The sequence below is a fragment of the Pteropus alecto genome, unplaced genomic scaffold (genome assembly GCF_000325575.1).
Source record: "Pteropus alecto unplaced genomic scaffold, ASM32557v1 scaffold61, whole genome shotgun sequence".
Lineage (NCBI taxonomy): Eukaryota > Metazoa > Chordata > Mammalia > Chiroptera > Pteropodidae > Pteropus > Pteropus alecto.
Window position 1 is genome coordinate 4,553,643 of NW_006434835.1, and position 23,194 is coordinate 4,576,836.

The following is a 23,194-nucleotide window of genomic DNA, read 5'->3' on the forward strand; positions in this document are numbered from 1 at the left end:
AAAACCTCTATTATTGTGACTTATCTGTAGAAATGATACTTATCTTTAGTATCAAGATGAATTATGTGAAAAGCAATATAAAAGTGCCAACATATAGTACAAATCTACTCTGACCCGAGTTTGATTACTGGCCTAATAGAAATGTCACCTTCCTAAAAAAAAGAGAAAGTTGAGCCAGTAGCACCACCACTAACCTAGTTAGAACCATATTTTGAAAGGGTGGGTTTTCTGAATGAGGCCACTGGCCCATTATTATGGGAACACTGACCTAACAGAAAATAAATTATCCCTTTGTGGCCCGAATGTACGCATCTTCCTTCCTCTGAAACGACTGGTCCAGCCCTACACGCTGAGGAGCTCTGCTGTCTGGCAACCTACAGAAGCACTGCAATGAGCACATTGCAGAAGTAATGTGTCTCAGCTCCTAGGCCGTAGATACAGACTACGCCACAAATCCCAGACCACTGAGTAGTCTACACACGGGACTAGGAAATGCCAGTAGGCCAGAAAGAGTGGAATCAGATTAATGGGGGAACTATGTCCCAATTTCCCAAAGATATCCCTCTGACTTGCTGATGTTTCAATGTACTGTCCCCTTCCATTTTGCTTATTTTTAAAGCATTAGAAATTATACATCAATGACACAGAAAGTTTAGTATATAGATTTTGTTACAGCAGGGTATAACAATTTTCTCTTTATATTTTCCATTACACTGATATTTGGATGCTAAAACTGTCTCATTTTCAGTTAGTAACTAACTCTGTGGGGGTAGGAGACCACGGTAACTATTTGTGGGGGGGAGGTACACACCCTTTTGGGATGGGGTAAAACTAAGAACAAAATAAGACGTATTTGAAAAAGATAAGCAGTTAAGTGGTACTTCTACCTAGAACTGGCTTGATAAATTTGGTAACAGGCACATACACAAAATTTAATAGGATCTATATTAAACTGAGCTACCAATGCTCCAGGAGACGAAGTCCACTGCTAAAACATTTCCTTTGATTTTTTAACAATCAAGTTAGGCAATTCAGTCACTCTTTTTCCTGTGTCTATGTTTTTCATGAGAAATTATATACCAGCAATAACACTCTCATTTCACTTCTCAGAAATTTGGTTACACATCGTTAGTAGTCAATGTTGTGATCTTTCAAAGCAGGTAGTAGTTAAAAAATTAACGTCAAACAGAAAAAGTACAACATCCTGTTTCTATATTCTATATGTAGTTTCTTCCAGTGATCTTAAGTTTCAAGGTATAATGACACTATAAAGGTCATATGACTTAACAAAGTCAATCAACGCATATGCAAAGAACTCTGGGGCTAAAAATATGGTAAACCAAATTCTAAAGCATAAAAGATGAAGCCTATTTTTAATAACATCTTATCAAAGTATAATCGGAAAGTTTATAAGATGAGTTTAATTTTTTTAAAGGGCACATAATGTAAATTCATGACTATGTTTATGAGAACACAAGATAATGTTATTAATTTTCTTTATACACAGATTCCAAAATGTTTTTTAAAGTTATAAAGGGCTTGGAGACTACATAGAAACTACTGGCATAGTGCCCATTTATCCTCCCTTTCTTTTTTACATTTTAGCTTTACTGTAAATCAAATATACTTACGTTTTCGATCATCACCACATGCAACTTCTGCAAGGTACCGGAAGTAATCTCCCTTCATTTTCAGATAGAAGACCTTACTCTCTGGATTAGTTGCATTGGCTATTAAATATTTATCCAACAATTCCTGAAAATAGTAAGATAAAATATTAGGCACTAATAAGAGGCTATTACAATCAGTAACTCACAATGATATGTAGTTGAATCATTCAATATCATAGTAACTCTACACCACACCACCCTAGACTTGAAGCATGCGTCAGGTGGCTGCCACTGGTTGAATGCGTTGGCTCAGAACAAGTCAGTTTCTAAAGGTAAAGTTGGATTACACCAAACACTAATAAGAAAGAGCTTGCCTGTTCACGCACCCATTCATTCAGCAAGCATTTTCTGACACTTGCTAGCTGCCAGGCATTTTATCTGACATGAGATTACTTCTTGCCCTCCAAGAGCTCACAGTTAATAAGGAAAGACGTTACGAACACCGTTACCTACACACCAGGCATTAAGAGACATGTGAATAAGGGGCTGGAAGCACAGAAGAGTATCTGGCTCTGCTGGAGATGGCCGCTGTTAGACAGGATTCCCTGGGGAAGGGACATTTGACTTGTCAAGAAGACATAGGAGGAATGCAGCCCTTAGAAACTGGGGGCGTGCAACCCTTTCAGGGAAAGCAAACAAAGTGATTAAGACATCCAGTACGAAGAACAGTATAATCACAGAACGAGTCAGGCGTCAGGGCTCAGAGCAGGGCTGCAGTGTCCTTCGCGGACCAGTGCCCATCCAGAACCAGGGTCCAGAACCAGGGAAAGCACAGGCACCAAAAGTGAGTGGGCTAGAAACTTACACAGCAATTTGACAGTCATGTCTACTGAATATAATTATTTTTAAAAACTGGGCTAGTATTTAAGTATGTCTTTCAGGCTGCATTTCATACACAGAAATGTACACTTGATCCAATGAACTCATGCTTCTCAAACTGAGATATTTTATGAGGTGTGCCTGGAATTATAAAAAGTCACAAAAGACAAATATGAGAAGTATCCTGAGACTATCAATTTTACTTGATGTTAAGTAATTTAAAAACCTTTTTGAATTTAAAAATATTACAAAAACGAAAAAAATTCTCATAGAGAATTTAAGATACTAGTAAAAACAATAAATAGATGTAAAAGCACAGAACAGTGTTGCATGTTAAGTGCTCAGTAGATGTTAGTGACGATTAGCCAACCAGGTGAGGTGCTCCACTCTTCTGCCGAGGTGAGGTGTAAGTTTGGGGAGCACTGACCTAGGCAAAGTGAAACTAGTGAAAAATTTTAAGCAAGTAACAGACATGATCACGTGTGGATTTTGGAAAAATAGCCACAGATATTACCAGTTATCATTAAACAAAAATGCCAACTATGATATAAAATTGGGAAGTCTGGAGAATAACTCACTAAGACTGTCCCAAATTCACATAAATCTATTATTAAAGAAGTAAAAGAAGGTTATTTACAGATAAGAAGTTAGAAAATGTAGTTCTAACTCAAGAACTCTCCTGTTGTTTATCTGATTTAAAATGGCCTAAACGAAATACAATGATTACATCCATAAGTTATTTTAAAGGAAATAAACAGAAAAACATTTTAAATCCTTAAATTTAATTTTAAAAAAAAGTTTAGGTTAAAAAAGTGTATCTTGAAAGGGTCCAAAGCTCAGGGGAAGTTAAACTTAATATTATAGTAACATAATTTCTAAAACCTCTTAAGTTTATACATTAAAATGGCAAGTATAAAATTGTGGCTAAATCTGTAAAGTCGCTGTGCCTCCAATGCAACCACAGATGTCACAGAGGGGTACATCCAATCGCTAAAGGCAACTGTGAAAACAAATGCTATTTCCACACCACCATACTCTTAAGTGGATAATCGAAGGATCAGACTAATAATTTCTTCTGCTCAATATCACGATACAATTTTAATAGTTATTTATTAAAGTGAACCCGAGAAATTGTTTCTTAGAAAATCATACTACTTTAACTTTTCCCTCTAATACCATTTTAATATACGGTGAGACAGCCACAAAAAGTTCACTTGTTTCTAAATCTCAACTGACTCACGGTCATTGCTTTCTTATAAAAATTAAACAATAGTGGGAAATTAAGCAATGCTGAGAAGTAGTCAAATAATGGAAACGCACTATTTACGCTGTGGAAACCACCACCTCTTCTTGCACCCATACTACGGAACCATAATGTCAAATAAAGTGCCTCTCACTTTGCTTGTTCTCCCCCGAGTCAGTCAGCCAAGATGAGATCCCACAGAGGATTTCCAAAAAGATGCCAGCTCTGTTGAGGCCCTTTTTGTAGTCACAAAAAAAGCTACTTGGTACTTTTAAGACCCTGTCCTCTGTGATTAAACACGGTAAAGTGTGGCAGCAAAGGCCGAGAAAAGTCTGACTAGAATGAGGTCTTGGGGGGAAAATGTGAGCCAGATGGGGGTGTGCTCCCAAGGCCTGTCATCTTCCCCAGCACAGTGGCCTTCCAAGGATCGGAAGGCTGCTGAGCAGCTACTGCGTTAGTAATCACACAGCCACTTATAAGCTAACTGCAAACTTTCTAAAATGATTAACTTTGATTACTAGTTTGTACATAGCCATTACGTACGATTTACAGTGTTGGCTTTTATAAAGTGACTTGTGCATTACTTCCATCCTGGAGTTTCAGCCAGGTAGCATGGTTCTTTGTCAGATGCCACTAGCTCTCTGTGAAGGAAACAACAGGTACAAAATAATTGTGTCTTTCCATATGCTACCAGTAGTAAAGATGTATATTTTAGTCCAATTAAAAGACAGTGGATTCTGCTTCATGTCTTACTGAAATGATCATGGCTATATCAGGTATTATCAATACCAGTTATTTATTATTAATATTACAGGCTATGAACACTCAAGGTTTCAGCCTTGGTGTACAATTTTTGTTAAAAAACAAACAAAAAAAAAACAAACTTAAACTCAATATAGATCAGAGAGAGAGAAAAACCAAAATAACAAGTGACTCCTTGAATAAGAAAATCTTTCCAAATAAGGTCATTGGTAAAAAGTCAGGAGAGGAAGGGAATCAGTTTTAACATTTACATAGTTAAAAGTTCCCCCACTGATTTCTCCTGTACATTATTCTTGTCAATTAAACAGCAGATTCTCTTTGCAACTCTTTAACCAGCAGGTTTTATAATCCCGGGAGGCTTGGCGAGCTAAGATGGGGCTCCCTCCAGCCTGAGTTACTTGACTGAGGAGTGCATTTCCTTTTGAGAACCTGAGAGAGATGTGAAGAAGTCAGTGTACTTACTGCCCAAAATTATAAGATGAACTAGTAACTGAGGATGTTCTAGACCAAAAAAACTCAAGCATGAGCAAACTGAGAGGGAAAGGATGTAAGTCAGCATGCAGGTCACTTTAGGACAGGACTAAAGGTGATCCACATTACTAGAAGCAGTTCTTTCTTCGAACTTTTTTTTTTTTTTTTAACAAAAAGTCACCTGTGTGTCAGATGAGTAGGTATTAACTCAGACAACCATTTGCAGATATTAACCTCATTAATGTCCACCCCTCCAAAAAAATACCAAAGTAACTTTAGTAACAATATTGAAATTTTAGAGCTTTTACTTTTTTAAACCTTTACTACCCCCTCCCTACTCAAATATCATTTAAGATAATAACCCCTTTTATAACTATTTTATGACTCTTTAACTAACCTAAAATGAAATCGGTAGGTAATAATATATCTACACACAATTTAAAAATATATCTCAATGTCCTAATTAAGATATGAGAGAAACAAAAGTAATTTGTAATGAAACAGTATGTACTTGAGCATGTCAATGTTCATGTGTCGAAAGTGTAACACATAGTATAGTCAGATGTTTGCCTCGAAGAATCACCAGGAGTGCCAAGAACCTGGGAATACAGCCTTAGACTGCATGATCTGTTCAACTGCCACGAGTAGCCCGATCAGTCAGGTTAAAACCAAAACAAAGTACGATCTTCCCTTGATTTTTACATGGTAGTTGTATTTCTGGTTAATTTTGTATGCGTTACCATGAAAAACATAGAACTGTTTAAATGTAAAACAAAATGAGGTTTTGGCCTCAGATAAATGTAATAAGTTTTCTACTTAAATAAACGAGCAGCTGGAGGATCCATTACATAGGACTGTCCACTTATTAAGGGAAGTCCAGCATCATCAGCGTCCATCCACTCACTGTCAGCACTGCGCTGTCCACACCTGTTCAGAAACACGGGGTGGGTCCAAAAGTATACACGAAAGTCCTTTGGGAACGCAAACGAGGACATAACTATTTTGTTAAGGATTTGGAAGAGTTTTTCTTAAAAGGTACCAAGTGACCTGTGTCTTTAAAGGGTAAAATAGGATTTTAAAAATAAGCAGATGGCACGGGAGAGGAAGGAATCCGTCCCAAGACAGAGGGCCTATGGGCATGGGAAAAGGCACAAAGTGCACAAACAGGTAGAAAGTCTCTGAAGATGGTAATCTTTTCAAAAGAAAAAGAAAAAACTCCGTAAGTCACCAAGTATACATTTTTAAAAGGCACCGAGTTTCACAATATTCACCATGAATTACATTTGAACATCTAAGAAGAATAAGTGCGGAACTGATAACTTGGTTCCAGAGTCTCTGTCTAAAGCAAGTTCCTTAATTTCCTCTTCTATAAAATGGTCGAAATATCCTCATTTTTAATAATCTGTGCTAATTCTAGGTACTACATCAAAAGGGCAACCTGTTAGGCAGATCAACAGCTAGATAAAAGTATTTCCTTAATATTTCTCATTCACAAAATTCTGCAGGTGGCACGTCAAGCGTTTAGCACAGTGCCTATCTCACGATGCGACTCATTTGTCAAATGAACATCAGCCACGGCATGGCAACATGCTGAAATGGATGTGACAGCCACTCATATAGTACAACCTAAAAATGATAGAGAGCTTTTCTTGAATCATTTTTCTAATTTTTCAGTCTTCATCAAAGCAATAACATGCAATACTTATCTACCACTCAAAAATTTCTAAAGATAAATAAAAGTCTCCCCATTCTGTTATCTCGCTGTTTCACTCCTTCAGCGAAGTTTTTCTGAGCAAAATCATTAGTTCATACTGGTATCTTCCATCCAAATTCAACACCACAGGAGTCTTCCTTCCCAGTATCTTCTCTTCACACACAGTAAGACTGCTTTCCATTAAAGTGACAGGCAACACTCATACATCACCTAAAATTCCAAACTGAAGAATATAGTTTCTCTTCTTTCCCTGGGTCCTTATCGATATCCAGTTCTTCCCCCGACAAGGGAACCACCATGACCAGTGCCTTGTACTTTCCTCCAGATACCCGATACCTCGAAAACCCACGTATGTTCCCTTCCATGTTGGCACACTACACCACTGTTCTATACCTTGCTTTTCCCACGTCATACTCCCTCTGAGATCATTTCGTCTCCATGTAACTACCTCACTCCATACATGTCACTGATACTGTTCCACTGCATGGGCGTGCCGTCATTATTTAAGTAGTCTGCTCTGAGGAACATTTACGTTGCTTCAAATCTTTTGATATTTCCAACAATGTACCAAATGTACATGTGATCTATAGGATAAACTGTTAAACTGTCCTCCCTGGAGGCAATTTCAATTTACATTCCCACTGGCAGTGTATGAGTATTCCCATTTCTCAACATCCTCCTGAACACAGAGTATCCGACTTTTTTTTCACCTTTTCCAATCTAATAAGTTAAAAATATCTTATTATAGGTTTTTTTCAATTTTCCAATTTTATAAATTGCAAATTAAATGAAGCTGAGCCTCATTTAGGCATGTGCGCCCTTTTCTATGAACAGTGTGTGGTTATCCTTTGCCATTTCCTAAAGAGTTTTTTTCCTAACTGACTTATTGGAACTCTTTATATTTAAAGATTCTGTCTGGCAATAAAACTGCCTTTTAAAATATTTTTCTATTATATTAAGTCAGATATATTTCCATCATTTCTGACCAATATGAGAATAAGTTAATGGGACTATTCGACTCTAGAACAAATACATGAACGGAAGACCTGGAATTGAAATACGAGTCTGAATGTGTAATTTAGTGCATTGTCTACCTGACCATATGAAATGGTAACACATTTTAAATGTTAGCTGAATAGCAGTGTACCAGATTAACACACACTCACACACACACACAGCACTCACTCTTAGTATGGAATACTTAAGAAATCTCTGACTCAGCACCTTAAAATAGATGGGTAGAAACATGACTTCTGGTAACACAGTAAGACTGAGCAGACTTTCCCTTCTTCTAAAAATAATCAAAAACCTTATTTAAAAATAAAATAAAATAGAAGAAAAAATATAGCAGAGCACCAAAGGAAGGAAGAAAGATATTCAGGTGCTAGAAACAAAGACAAAACAAAGAGCGCAAAGAGAAAGTTCACAACTCAATGACAGTGGTGCAAAGGAAGTAGGGACCCTAGAGAAACTATCAATCAGGCAGTGAAGTAATAAGAAAGCTATTAACTGTGCTTCTCTTTTTGGGGGAGGGGAGTGGTGCTCGGGAGGGGAGGGTGTAGTCCCCATGAAAAACTAAAACCCAAACCCGTGTTTTGTGTAGGTGCTATTCACATTTTTATTTCATACATGATGTGTAATACCACAAGCTCAAAATGTGTGTACTTAGTGTGCCCAGGAGAAACAAATCATCAAAATCACTGCGTAAAGACACTTCCATAATCCAAGGCACACACAACTTCCAGAGGAAAAAAGCTACATCCATATTATTAAAAATAACGAAACTACTCAAGGGACAGGTCCACCATAATGAGGGATCAGCAAACATATAGGATGGTTAAGACCTCAAGACTTAAAAAATGAAAAGTATGTAATAAAATGTAAAATAAGTATGCCAAAAATGATTAAAGAATCTTTTAAACATATACATCTTTTTTAATATTTATGAATTAAATAGATGATGCCCAGGACTGGCTTTAAAACAATGACATGTATGTGAATGGTAGGGATATAAACGAGACAGAATTCATAACTGCTGAAGCTGGGTAATGGGTACATATGGGGGGCGGTATTATAACATTCTCTTTATTTTTTTATAAGTCTGAAATTTTGGTTATTTCTTGATTAAAGTAACCAAAGAGATTAAAAAAGAAAAAGCAACAGAAACCAGGGGAAAGAACAGGATACAATAAATTAAGAAAAGGCATCTTGGAGGTATAGGAAGAAGAGAAAGGGGCTTTATAATTTTTAAAAAAGAGAAAAAAGAAAAAAAGTAAAACAGAAGGCATATTTGAAGAAACTACTCAGATCCCAAAACAAAGAACTAACAAGATGAAAAAAATGTGGATAACAAAAAAGATGCAAACAGAAAGAGATGTCCAAGATATGTGATCTAAAGTAATTCATAACAGGAATTCCAGAGGAAAGAACAGAAAGAATGAGGAAGAAATGTGATTCAGAGATAATGGCTGAGACTCAGTAATAGTATAAAAGCAAAAATTTTCAGAGTGGGCAAGCACACTGAATCCCAAGCAAGATAAAATAAAAATAAATTCATACCTACACCATCATAGTAAAATTGCAGAATGCCAAAGACAAGAAATTCTTAAAAGCAACCAGAGAAATGACACATTACCTATAAGGAAGAAACAACAATATGATTGACAGTTGATCTTTCATCAGAAAACAAGTATCTTCCAAGTGCTGAGAAAAACAACTGTCAGAATTCCACAACGAATGAAAAGTACCACATGAGAGCAGGTGCAAAATAAAGACATTTCCAGAAAATGACAGAGGTTCCCACTCAGATCTTTACTGAAAGAACCTTTCTGAGTGGGAAGGAAGAAGTAATGGAATAAAAGAGGTCACCAATTACAATAATTACAGCAACTAAAATAGCGAGTAACTGAAAAATTCCTGGTCATCATCTGTTAAGAGTTTCCACTCTACAAACTAACAATACAGAATCATTACAAGATGCTGAATAGCAATACATGTGATACCTGTCTGCAGAGGACAGTATTATTTCAAGTTCTTTCACATTAGTTATATGCAAAGGATTGAGCTGGCTTTCAAAGGACACGTGTTTCCCAACCCTCTTGTAGAGGATTAGCTAAAAATTTTAAGGAGTTATGTTTTTTCTTTAATCAAACAAGTGTCTGCCTGTAAGACTACACTTTCTAAAATCTGACACCTATGATAATCTGCTACCGGGAGAAAAATGTTTCATTACAATAATCAAGAATCTCAAATATTTCAATAGCTCACTATCCATTTTAAGATAACTGACAAGACCTGGGTTCATTTGAGATTTCACTGGCACAAATTTAATCAGTATCTACATGCTAATGACTCACAAAGCTTACCTAGTTGGACAATTTATTTTTACAGCTCTGTACCTCAGTTTATTCACCTGTAAAAGAGTTAATGACAATCCCTATTTGTTGTGAAGCCTGAGTTAATACAAATTACTCAGAATCCTGCTTGGGACATAAACCTCCATCACCATGCACTGCCACACAAACCTTTCTCTGAAGTATCAGACCGACGTGCTCCTAAATGGGCCACTGGGACTTCAAACTTTACTCATTTAAAAAAAGAAAAAACATTAAATTTGCCTTCCTAACACATCTACTGTTGATTCTCCTCCCCCACTCAATCTTCAATCTCAGCAAAAGCACTTGGTTGCCCTAGTTTGAAACCTGGGTGTCATTCTAACGCTTCTTTGGCCTCACTCCCCTGGCCTCCCATACTGTCACCCAAGCCCCCAGATGTGATTTCCTCCAAGTCAAGACTTTGTCCGGAAAACTTCTCAGATAAATAAGCACAGTGTACTTTGGGAACATGTATCTTTTAACTATAAACCACTGAAGGAATAAACTTTATCTTTTCTTGATATGTGTGTGTATATACATGTTTGTACAGCAAATTAATAACAATGCAAGATTTGATTATAATCTGACAGTATGTAAAATAAATATACTTTAAAAATAAGAACGAGTCAGTCAACAGCGAGAGGCACGGAAACAGAAAAGAGACAGACACTGAAGGAAAAGGGTGCAATATATAATCTAGAGGTATGTGAATCATAATCCATCCACTGACAAATCCACGCCCTACCACGGAGATGATGGCCATTAAACATCTGAGCAGCCATGCAATGTCTCGTTACGATGCCACATTTCACAGGCAACTTCCTGATTATGACTCGATTCCTATGTCAGTCTATCTGCCTCTTCAATGAGAATGTACTGGTCATGTCAATACAACTATTTCAAACTTGTGCTAGTTATCTCTTATTGTTTTTAGTTTTATCCACCAGTCACATGAGCTTGATTACTGCAGATCAATCCCTGAAGATGGCTCTATCCTGCTCATGTGTTTGAGTCTGCAAGGCTAAAGGCCATCTTATGAATTGCAGTAAACTCACAGAGGTAATGCAACCCCGATCACCCATTCCATACTGTCAACTTCTCTGAAGAGTTAACATAATTGAGTTTCCTTATACACTTTGAAAGAGGAATATCTATTAGATCTCAATATGCCCTAAAGAGAAATTTATTTCCAAACCTGTTTCTATACTTATAGTCCTTATTTCTACTAATTATTCCGCCATCCTCCTACCTCCTAGCAACCCAGGCTCATCAGCACCACCTCTGGCTTTTTACTCTCCATTTCCCATTCTAACTGCTGTCAATCCCTGTTGATTTTACCTCTGTCACAGTATTTTGATATATCTCAGTCTCCTTACTGTTTATTTTTATTACCATAGTTAACTGTATCATTTCACCTCAACTAATCCAGGTTTTAGGGTTTAGGTTTTCTCTGATCCATTTTTTATACTCTGCTGCCAGACTAACTAAATTCCATTCTGGGCATGTTAATCCCCCGTTCAAAAATCTCGATGGCCCGTTAAATAAATTTATAAAGCCTAGCACTCGCAGTCCTCTGGGATGAGACTCTAACTTAGAGCCTCCAAATAATACAAAGAGATACTGATCCCCTTAGCCAGTGTGCCACACAAATACGGTTGTTGTGTGTCCTCACACAATAGGAGTGGGAAAGCACTGTCGTAACTGACATCCAACCTTATTTCTATTACCACCATTCCTGCACCAACAGAAGAGCACGGTGCAACAATGAAGTACTGCCAAATGCCTAAATTGGCACTTTAAGAAGCAAAATATATAGGTATTACGTTAGATGCTGGGAATACAGCAGGTCTTGGGGGGAAAGTACAAAAGCCAACAATGATAGCATCTCCAGCATTATTAAGAGAAGAGGGTACTTGGGTCCATGAACACAACAGTGAGACCCCTATACACTGAGGCTGGATGCAGCAGCGGCAGAGCATCCAGTCATCCGACCACTGCCTCTTATTTCTGTGCTCACCAACCAATCTTCTAAATGCTAATTTGGTTCTTTCTGTAAATATGCCTGTGAATAATAAACAATATACTAGACCAAGACCCTCTGTGCAATTTATAATCCTTAAATTTCCCCTCTCAGTGTGCCAACCAATTAGATTTGGAGCCCATAAGGCCAAGGGGACACATCCTGGACCATATCACACACTACTGTTTGACTCATTTGCACAGCTGACAAACAATTCTTCCTTGTCCTAATTTGGGGGAGGGAGGGGTGCGGTTAATGGGACTTCACATCTCCTACTTCTGTTTATTAAAATTCACACAACTCTGGAGCATCCATGAATGTGAATATGCCTTCCTGGGAGAAAGGGGTAACTAACATCAGTGTTTGTGCAGACAAAAAACTTTTATAAAAAGTGTTCAAACTTTTGAGGTGTTCTAAAAGTAACAAAGGACCTAAAACACAAAACTGGCTGGAATATTTGTCAAATTAATAAACAAATTAATATGAATTAATGTGTCACAATAAATTATCCTAACGGCCAGAGAATGTATATGGATTCCCCAGACACAAAGGGGTATGTGCCACTGTAGTTATAGTGAAAGTAAAAATAAGCCAGAGTAGTCCATGCAATTAAGTGGATAATTACATTTGTGAGCAAAAGAAAACAAGGAGCTAAAACTCAGAGGACAATCGGGCAGAGGGGAAGGGAAAGAAACAGATGAAAAGAATCCAAGGCTCGCAATAAAAAAGAGAAAAAGCTTTATCTACCTTCCTGCCCTAAATATTTTTAAACTCTTCCCCCGGGCCCATAAGATCTCTAGCCACTACCATCCCATGACCCACACAACATGATCACAAATTAGTTATCAACATCTGCTACAGCACACTGGTGCTTTTTAGGTGCTGGGGTGGCATTGTGTACCTGCCCCTCCTCCCCTAAACAATTAGTACTTAAACCCCAAAACAATAAAAATGCTTTTGTATAAGAATGTTCATCCTATCTTCTAACTCAGCTACAGAGATGTTATAATTGTAGTGGTGAAGACACAACAGAAAGAGTTTTAGCCTCTGGCAAATAATGGAGTTTGTGTGAACTATAATGTGCCAATATTAATCACGGTCTTTGTCCCCTTACTTCACCCAAAGCAGCTGAGCCAATTCCAGATATTATTAGAAACAAATGTAATGCCCAGTCTTTGGTCTCTGAGGGCTGTCTGCTATATCCCCACATTTCAGCAGCTGATACTGAATAGCCACATAAAAACGTTATGCCCGCTGCTCAAAGATCCCCAGCTCTTTGGCCAGGATACATAGGTTTGGAAGGACAGTTTAATATATCCACTGGTGACACTAATACTACTTTCTGAATCTGTCAATCTCCATAAAAAACCATTAAACATACACATACATAATTAACTGCCATTTACAGATCAGTGCTACCGAAAGAACCAAGGCAAATACCAATGTCTGTACTCCCTTACCCTCAGAGAATCTGCAGTTTACCAGTTAGTATACAGAAACTACTTTAGCCACTGATTTGTAAAGGAAAAGACAAAACAAAATAGAACAGTAAGTCAAATCTCAGTTTGGTCATAAGTAATACAACTGAACAGACATCCTGATACCTAATAGAAAGAATATTCTAATAATTAAAAATAGGTCAAAACTGCCTTGCTAGCTTATAGTATATAGGTCAAGTTTTGCTATATCCTAGGAACTCTATTAAAAATAGATAATAGCCTGTACTAGCAAAGACACCAGTGTCCTTTCACATGAGCTTTATCTTTTCTAAGTCTAGGACAAATTGATTTAAGCCATTTCCACATCACAGAAATTATATAATTATTTGCAGATGAATTTCCCCATCTATGACTAACCCATGCCACATACATTTATCTCTGCTGTAATAAATACAGTTTATCCTCTAGTCTCCCAGCTCTGATACAGGGCACAAAGGAAAGAACAGGGTGGAAGAGAATTTAAGAGGCAATGTAAGAAAATTATTCTGCATTTGCAACTAAACTTATATGGGTTACTGCTTATAGTCAACTGAACTTCTGGGTACAGCACAAAAAATAACTCTGAAAAATAAATTAGTGCTTAATAGCATGCAGAGGGAAAAAATAAAGATGAAGTCTCTATTCTTACATACTCTTAACAGCTTACCAATATTGATCTGAACTGAGTGTTAATTAATTTTGGAAAAAGCCACAAGAGGAACTCAGGACACTGATCAACAACAGTAATATAGAATTGGGTCTCATTACTAGACTTGGTGAGAAAGAAAAGACTACATTAATATAATAACACATTATTATAAAGGGGAGAGAATCACAGCAAAGGTAAGAAAGTACACAATACAGGAGGGAACCATACACAGGTAGTTTCAAGCGGCTGGAGCACAGAGGGAAGAAAGGAGGCTGAAAAGAAAGGCTGGAAGGTCTGGTAAGCCCTGGTAAGGAACTTGGACTCCATCTAATCTGGTAATGACTGTCAAAATTTTAAAAAGCAGCAACTATTTCCTCCCAAGTCTTTTTAAGCAATACCAGAATATAGCAAAAGAGATCAAAGGGAGCCACTCTAGCTGAAGAGCATGGATGAAGAAAGCCTTGATTCTCCCCCATTTCCACACAAGAGAGAATTCGGAGAAAGGAGAAATGATCATAGAAGAATGAGCCTGTAACGGAAGGCTTTACAATAAAAGGCAAAGGGAATGGAGAGAGCACTACTCTAGAAAAGTTGGATTTGAGTTCACAGCTAACTGGATGAGCAATTAAATTAATATGGCTCGGCTTCCTTACGGGTAAACACACCTCACCTACCCATAACTGCACACAGGACAGTGCATGGAAACAGATTTGAAAGTACTACTAAGCTATAATGGTAACTGACTACAGAATGAGTGCAGTGACACCTAAATCATATCTTGTAGGACAGGTGTGATTTCAACACACAGAAATGGGAGACAAAAGGCTTTACAAATGAGAACAGCAGTAAGTAGAGGGATAGAAGCAAAATACTTTTTCCTTAAGTGAACTTTATGCCAAACCACGTCTGATTATTTTTTTCATTATTTTTTCCATAAGTTGAGAATTTCAGGTCAAGGATATATGAAGTAGTATTTCAAATGGTCCTGGGACAACTGGACAGCCACATAAAAGAATGACAGCCGGATCCGTTCCTCACACCATATGCAAAGACTAACTCAAAATAGACCAAAAATCGTAACATAAGAACTAGATAATAAAACTCTCAGTGAAAGATTAAGTTTAAATCTTCATGACCTTGGATTAGGCAATGGCTTCTAAGATATTACAACTAAAGCATAAGGAACCTAAAGGGAAAAATTAATTGGACTTCATCAAAAGTAACAACTTTAAACACCTTGGCAGGAGGAAGTAAATATTTCCATGGGACCATCAGTATGTAGTACCCCCTTATGTGCGGTTTGGCTTTCCTTGGTTTCAGTTACCCACAGTTAATCACAGTCAATCATGGTCCGAAGATATTAAATGGAAAATTCCAGAAACAATTTTGAATTGCATGCTCTTCTGAGTAGCGTCATGAAATCCTATGCTGTCCCACTCCATCTCACCCAGACATCAATCATCGCTGCCTGTTAGTCACGTAGCAGTCATCTCCGTTATCAGATCAATCGACTGTCACGGTGTGGCAGTGCTTGTGTTCAAGTAACCCTTACTTTATGTAATTATGGCTCCAAAGCACAAGAGCAGTGACGCTGGCAATTCAAATATGCCAAAGAGAAGCCATAAAGTGCTTCCTGTAAGTGAAAAGGTATACTTTTTATTTAAAGGGTTTGGTACTATCCACCGTCTTAGGCATCCACTGGGTCTTGGAACGCATCCCCCAAGGACAAGGAAAGGACTACTATAATTTGACAAAGACTCCTGTCTAATGTGTTGAAGAACATAAAGTCAGCTTCGATATATACCATTTCCCATTTCGAATGTCGGTCTTTGGGTGTTTAAAGATTATATATGTTTATAAATATATTAAAAGCTAAATTACATGAAAGTTAGCTTTCATATCACATAAGTATTAACAGAAGAACCAAATACCTAGTGGTCTCTGCGGTCAGGCCCACATAATCTAGAGTATTTTGGGATTAAAGGATGTGTAAACATTTACTGTAACCTTTCTAAGCTCTTCACTAGTCCATCAGAATCCTGGGAAGGTCTAAAAAGTATGCATCCTGCCAATACTTAGGAACGGCACCAGGCTGAAAGATCAGAACACTTCATATACATTTCACTGCAACTGCCTAATACTAGTTTTTAAAACAGCAAAACTTTTCTGAGCCACGTTCAAGTAATGTCTGTTTGATGGAATGAGCAAAACAAGAAGGAAAATCGGAGTACTAATTCTACATGAGTAGTATCAGTAAGAGTTACTTGGGGAGTAAAAAATCTGATCTGAAAATCGGTATCCTCATGGTTTTAAGGAATGATTTTAAAACATTTTCATGTACTGTCCCACTTATTTCCCACAATCACCCTGACATTTATAAACAGCAATAGAAGACTGTCCTTTAAGAAAGCATTTACATTAAATTTACAGAAGTCCCTATAGTCGTGGTCTTACTACCTGTACCATCGTTCCGCTACTTCTCTACATAAAGCCTGCAGCAAACATCCAGGAGAGAGAATGTTCAAAGTCAAAATTAGTAAATTAAGAATATTACATAATACATATTTAGTACCACACTATGCCAAATCCAACTGGAGCAAAAGGTCCAAATGACAAAGATTATGGAATACGCTCATCTGGCTAGAAAAATGTAAATGGAGAGTAGAGATCTGTGTGAAAGACAAGTTTCACTGAAAAGCTTCGACCAACGTCGGCTAACAGCTAATCTGACTTACTATCTCCAAAAGCCATATAATTTTCAAACCTAAATGCAACCAGTTCCAAGAGAACATTATCTACTTATTTCATTCATGCCAACTCTGCTTTTGGGCTGGGTATTGGGGAGTGAAGAGAAAGATCATATTAACCTTACGTTACCATTTTTAACATAAGGAAGCAGAAGCTAGTTTTTTAGGAATTAACAGAGACTCTTTATTACTCAATATCTAAAATCAACTTTTTTCTTTATTATCAAGTCTGACTTTTCTGGTCTTGAAGCCTATACTCCTAGAATAATTTGGAGGGTAAAGAGACAGGAAAAAGAGAAAGGGAAGGTTTTACAGAGCTCATTATCATCAAAGACAACCACTCAGGGAGCAACTCGCCACCCAGCACACAGATGGTTAGCAAGTCTCACAGCAGAATCCACTGTGAGCCACATTTTCAAAGTCTGGTCTGAAGACCTCTAGGGGCCTCTGCCACACCCTTCTGGGTGGGTGACTGGGGCACAAAGTCAAATCATTTTCACAATACTAAGATGCGATTTATTTTTTCGTGGTCATTCTCTCCTGGGTGGAGTTTCCCAGAAGCTACAGGAGAGGTAATACTGAGACAGACTGCATGAAAAGCAATGCCGCTGTTCTCATTCAGTTTTGTTGAAAGTTATTTTTTAAATGTTATTATTCCATTTATATGAGGTATCTAGAGTAGTCAAATTCAGAAACAGAAAGTAGAATGGTGGCTGCAAGGAGGAGAGAATAGGGACTTCGTGTTTAAAAGGTACAGCGTTTCGGTCGGGGAAGATGAAAAAGTTCTTAAATGGCTGGTGGTGATGGCTGCACAACAATGTGCATGTACTTAATGTCACAGAACTGTACACTTAAAATAGCACATTTCACATTATGGACCTTCTACCACAAATTAAAAAACCACACGTTCCATTGACTTCCAATGGGTATATTATTCTAAATGAATTAGTAATTAATCTAAATGGATTACAAAATTCTCAGTTTCTAATAATGTAAATATCTACAGGAATAATCTACACAAACAAAAGCTTTTGGGTTCCACAATATTTTCAAGGGTGCAAAGGGACCCCGGGACCAAGAAGTTTTGAGAACCACTGCCCTAGCGTACGGTCAATATGTAAGTCTTCCACTGCACCCCGTAACTCCATCAATCTAATTAGCATTCACTATCAAATAACAAAAAGCTATGGTGCCAAGTCTATCAGTCCTAGCTCTTAGGTGGGCATCAACACCTTTCTATTCATTCTCATATCTTCAGGTCAACAAGACACAGGATTCACGGTCTTTCTTGCTATAGGTATTAAAGGCACACAACCACAGCAATGTAAAACATCATACCCCCTAATGCAGGGCAACCAACAATTGCAGTAAACATCCACATATCCACCCCCCATTAACCTTTCCCCATACTTGCTTCATCACATGTCCATCCATTTCTATTGGTTTTGATATACTGAAAACATCAGTACATGCGTATCGATCACTAGTTTTCTTTTGAAGCAAAATTTAATGCATAAATGTTAGCTCCATATTTGTGGAGTTTGGACAAATGCATATATCTGAGTAACTCAAAGCCACATCAACACAAAGAACATTACGATCACTGCAGAAAGTTCCCTCCTGCTCCTTCCCAGTTAATCGCTACCTCCATTCCCAGGGGCCAAGATTTTTCACCCAAAGAAGACCTTTCCTCATTCCAGAATTTCATATAAATTGAATCACAGTATACTTTTCCATGCAAAGCCGCTTTCGCTTAGCATGTTTCTGGGATTCATCTATGTTGTGGTGCGCATCTTAATCCATCCCTTCTCACTGCCAAATAGTAGTCCACAGTGTGAGTATACCACAGTCTGTTTATCCATCTTCCTGTTAATGGACTGTTTCCAGTTTTCCGTTCATAAAATGAAGCTGCTCCGGACCTAAGTTTTCATTCCTCTTGTGTAAATAACCTAGGAGTGGAATTTCTAGGAGGACAAATCATCTTTTAATTATGGACAATCTCAAATATACATAAGAAGAGCGTGGTATAATGAATTCCCATTAAAACCAGCTGCAACTATATCCACAGATGCTCTTGTTTCATCCGTACTCCCACCCATTATTTTGAAGTCCTAGGTATCACCACCACCGTTTCATCCTTAAATATGTCAATATGCAAACAATGTTTTCAAATTCGGCCAAATTATCATGAAATAGTCTAGAAAGCTTCATCACTGATTTACCTATGGACTAAGTTTAATTAAAGTAGCAATGAATCAACTATAATTTTTCTTCTCTTCACTTCTTTTACATGATGTCTCTCCACCATACTTTCTTGATACCCAGAAAGCCAATGATATAAAAATACTTTCCATTGTTACTCTAAAAGAACTAGTACTAAATATAAAAATTGACATTGATAAATATAATGAAGAAACATCAAAACAATCAAGTAGATATCTCAACTGGCAAACACCGTTAATTAACTAATCCTATGCTATAGTATCATTTTATAAGAACTGTATACGAGACTTGAAAAAAAAATTCTGGTACCTAGTCCTCTGTGAGAACAAAGGTAATCCTTGATACATTCCATACTGGATGCAGGGAGGTAAAATTTCAACCCTTCCACAGTCACTAGATTTTTGTTATCCTCAAAATCTGTCTAATTTTAGTAATCAATGTCACTCCAAAAACAAACAAACAAAAAAAAACACAAAAAACAAACAAACAAAACCCACCACCTGTTAGTGCTGGAGAGGTTAAGGGGAAATTCTCAACGACTGCCGATGACAGTATAAATACATATAATATTTTCAGAGGGCTATCTGAAAAAAAAAAAAATAACAGCAAATCTTTTGATTTGGAAATTTTACTTCCAAGAACTTAACCTAAGATTCCTAGCATGAAGCATGCAACAAGGATGTTCTTCCCAGCGCTGTTTTTAATAGACAAAAATTGTTTACCTCCTAAATGTTCAATAGGGTGCTAGTATAATTATGTAACATCCAAATGAACACACATTACAGGATTAAAATCTGAAACCACATGTGCCAAATTATTAATGGCAGTTATGAAGGAAAGGAGAATATATGCTATTCATCCACTTTAACTCCCTCTTCCAAATAGATGTCACTATAATTTCAGCTGGATCTTCTTTCACTGTGCCAAGTTTTCAAAAAAGCAAAGCTTAAGGCTTTTGAGGCAACTTAGAAAATATAAGACCTACTGAGTAAGTTCTAGAAAGGTGATCTGTACAGTTATATAGCATACACACAACAGTGACAAGAAAAATGAAGTCTAGACAAAGGATTCTGATAATATGCCAACATATTTATAAGAATTTATAAATATATAAATTTATAAATATATAAATTTATAAATATGCCAACATATTTATAAGAATTCAAAGAATAGGTATGATACAGTTCGGTATAACTTAGTATTTCCATTTTATTTATGATCTAACCCAGAGTTCTCAATCTTGGCATCCCTGACATTGTGGGCTGGGTAATTCTTTGCTGTGGGACTCTTTCTATGCATTATATGATGCTTAGCAGCATTCATGCCTCTACTTACCATGTTAGTAGCAACCCTCTCCCCAGCCAAAAACTGGCTCCAGAATTGGCCAAATGTCCCCTGGTGGGTAAATTCATTCACCCTGGTCAGGAATCACTGATCTAACCTTACATTTATATGCCTGTATATAGAATATTACATCCCATTTCACTCTCAAAACAAAAACAGAACAACAACAAAAATACAACTCTTGGCTTCAAGGAGTTTATAATCTAAAGGCAAAAAATCCAAAAGTCTATACACTGGCAGTTTTGTCCACCACAAAGCTATCTCTCCTCCCTCCTAACTTACAAACATAGTATCTATACTAAACTGTACAAATTTCTCGAAATAGATTCACACTGTGCTCTTCAGTCAGCTACCATGTATTTAGGGCCAAATGAAGTTCATTTCATTAGGAGTCACACCGCCTGGGTTCAAATCCTTGCTCGACCATTCACTAGCTTTCAGATGTTGACCAAGTTACTTAACTTCCTTATGCACTAGTTCTTTCAACTTTAAAAGAGAAACAATACTACAATCTAACTTATGGGAACAAAATGAATGTAATGAAGTGCTTAAAATAATGCTTAGTGTATAATAAATGCCCAAAAAATGTCAGTTATTGTCTTAATTACAAGCTTATAAAGGTAGGCACCATCATTGCCAATTTATGGATAAAGAAACAGCTTGAGAAATTAAGAAACTTGCCTATGGTCACAAAATCAAAAGGTCATGGGGCAATGATTCAAAAACAGTCTGTCTTGATTCCAGAGCCCATTGTTTTTCTATTTGTCAATGATATTACATTAAGATTCATTAACTATTAAGAATAATTTATCATTCTTATTTCAAAATAACCAGTACTACTCATTTTCACTGAGATTTAGAACACTTAATTAAATTCAAGCATATTACTTAAGTTTACAGAACTTTTACACACTGACACAAACAACTTTCAGTTTCTATTTGCTATTTTAAATTTTTATTTTAAAAATCAGAACACAGACCACAGTTCCTAGAATTGTTTATACATTATACCAAAACAGCTTACTGAAATCAGTCTACTAACATGAAAGGATAACATGGGGTTGAGACAGAGGTTATCTTATATACATTCTAAGTGACTCCTTCTTACTCCAAGGTCTGACTTGTAAATGCTAGTTCCCAAGTCCCAGAAGGGCTCTGTTGACCCTTTGATTTAATCGATTTGCCCTTACCTCCTACCCAAGTTCTTAACGACTCTCCAAAAACTTACACATGCTATTTAACCATACAATTTATAAGAATTTTTCAATTTGACTGCTATTCCTTACACTCCTTACTAGGATCACCAATGATGTCTGTATACCTATTCCTGAAGCCATTTCACTAAAGCCATCTCAACATTGGGAGGAACTCAGAATGCAGGTGGAATGGCTAAGACTTAAATAATTTTATAGTCCCAAAAAATTAAAATTAGAAGAGAACTAGAATCTTTAGCCTAAGACTCTGGTTTCACAAATGACACTGGGAGACAGAGACAACTTGGTAAAACCTTCTCTAACTTCTCTCAGATTCTTCGAAGAGTTTTTGGTCTTGGCCATCTGAGCCATCTCCCTGGAATATTGACCCCCCTCAGATTCCCCCCTCAATGTTCACTCCAAAAGCCACTCTTTGTGAAGCCTTTCCTGACATTTGTTTCCTTAGAACTACACATAGCATTTCGCTCATAACCATCTTACGGGAATTATATATTACTTAATTTGTCTATTTCTTACATGCACGCATCATAAATTACTGGAGGACAAAATTCTATGGTTCTCAGCTTTGTTCTTCCTCATGTTGCTTACTAGCACAGTGCCTTGCACATACGAAGCTCTCAAACAGTTTGACAGTTTGAAGAACGGCTTTTCTCAGGTTTTCTTTATAGGTTAGTCGGTAAATCACGATTAGTCTCTTAAGCCATTTTACCAATAAAAATATTTTATTTATGCCTCAGTGTCTCAGATTAATCAAGTTAAACTCTATTTCACTTGGTATTTAAAAATTGGCCTAATTTCAGGGGTTCTCGCCTATTGAAATGATCTATACGAAAGGTCTACTCTACTATACTTGGTTTCTCTTTGGAGTAATTCATCGATTCTGCAAAGCTCTCTAATTACGCCATCACAAAAACTTTATAAAGAGCCACAGAACAAAACAAATATTCCATTGACTCAGTTAACTTGCTAGAGAACAGGAAAATTTTTGTGGTAATTCTGAATTACTGCAGGGTAACTAACAAACTGCAAAGTAGTAACTGAACAGAGACTGAAATATGCTGTGATCCCCCCACATATCTAGAAAAGAAAGCTTCTCTTTAACATACGGAACTCTTATGAGTCTTCCCTAATTAGTAAGAGTCAAGGTCAATAGCCATTACCATACTCTACTGAAACCTACTATCACTTTCAAGTTAGTACACTTGAGTATAAGCACTTCAGTTCAAAAAGCTTTTATAAGTGCCTCCTCTATGCCAGGCAGGGAGTGGAAACTAAAAAAACATAGATGAGTATAATGAAAGTCTCACTTTCATAAAGCAAATAATCTCAATGAAGTTTTCTCCACTTAGTACACTCTCTGCATTTTCTTTTCCCCGTTACCAGCTATCTCCATCAGCGGTGATTTTGTTCAGATTACCCGTTATTGTATTGGAAAAAGAGGTTAAAGTTAAAAAAAAAAAAATCTT

The 23,194-nt window shown here is 37.0% G+C and overlaps 1 protein-coding gene across 1 annotated transcript in view; it reads right to left on the reverse strand.

Annotated features, from left to right (window-relative positions):
• YWHAQ (tyrosine 3-monooxygenase/tryptophan 5-monooxygenase activation protein theta) overlaps positions 1–23,194 on the reverse strand; it is a 29,752-nt gene that overhangs the window by 4,586 nt on the left and 1,972 nt on the right. Inside the window, exon 3 of the mRNA XM_006910226.3 lies at positions 1,632–1,755. Within this exon, the coding sequence (XP_006910288.1) occupies positions 1,632–1,755 (124 nt within the window). The remainder of the gene's footprint in view (positions 1–1,631; positions 1,756–23,194) is intronic.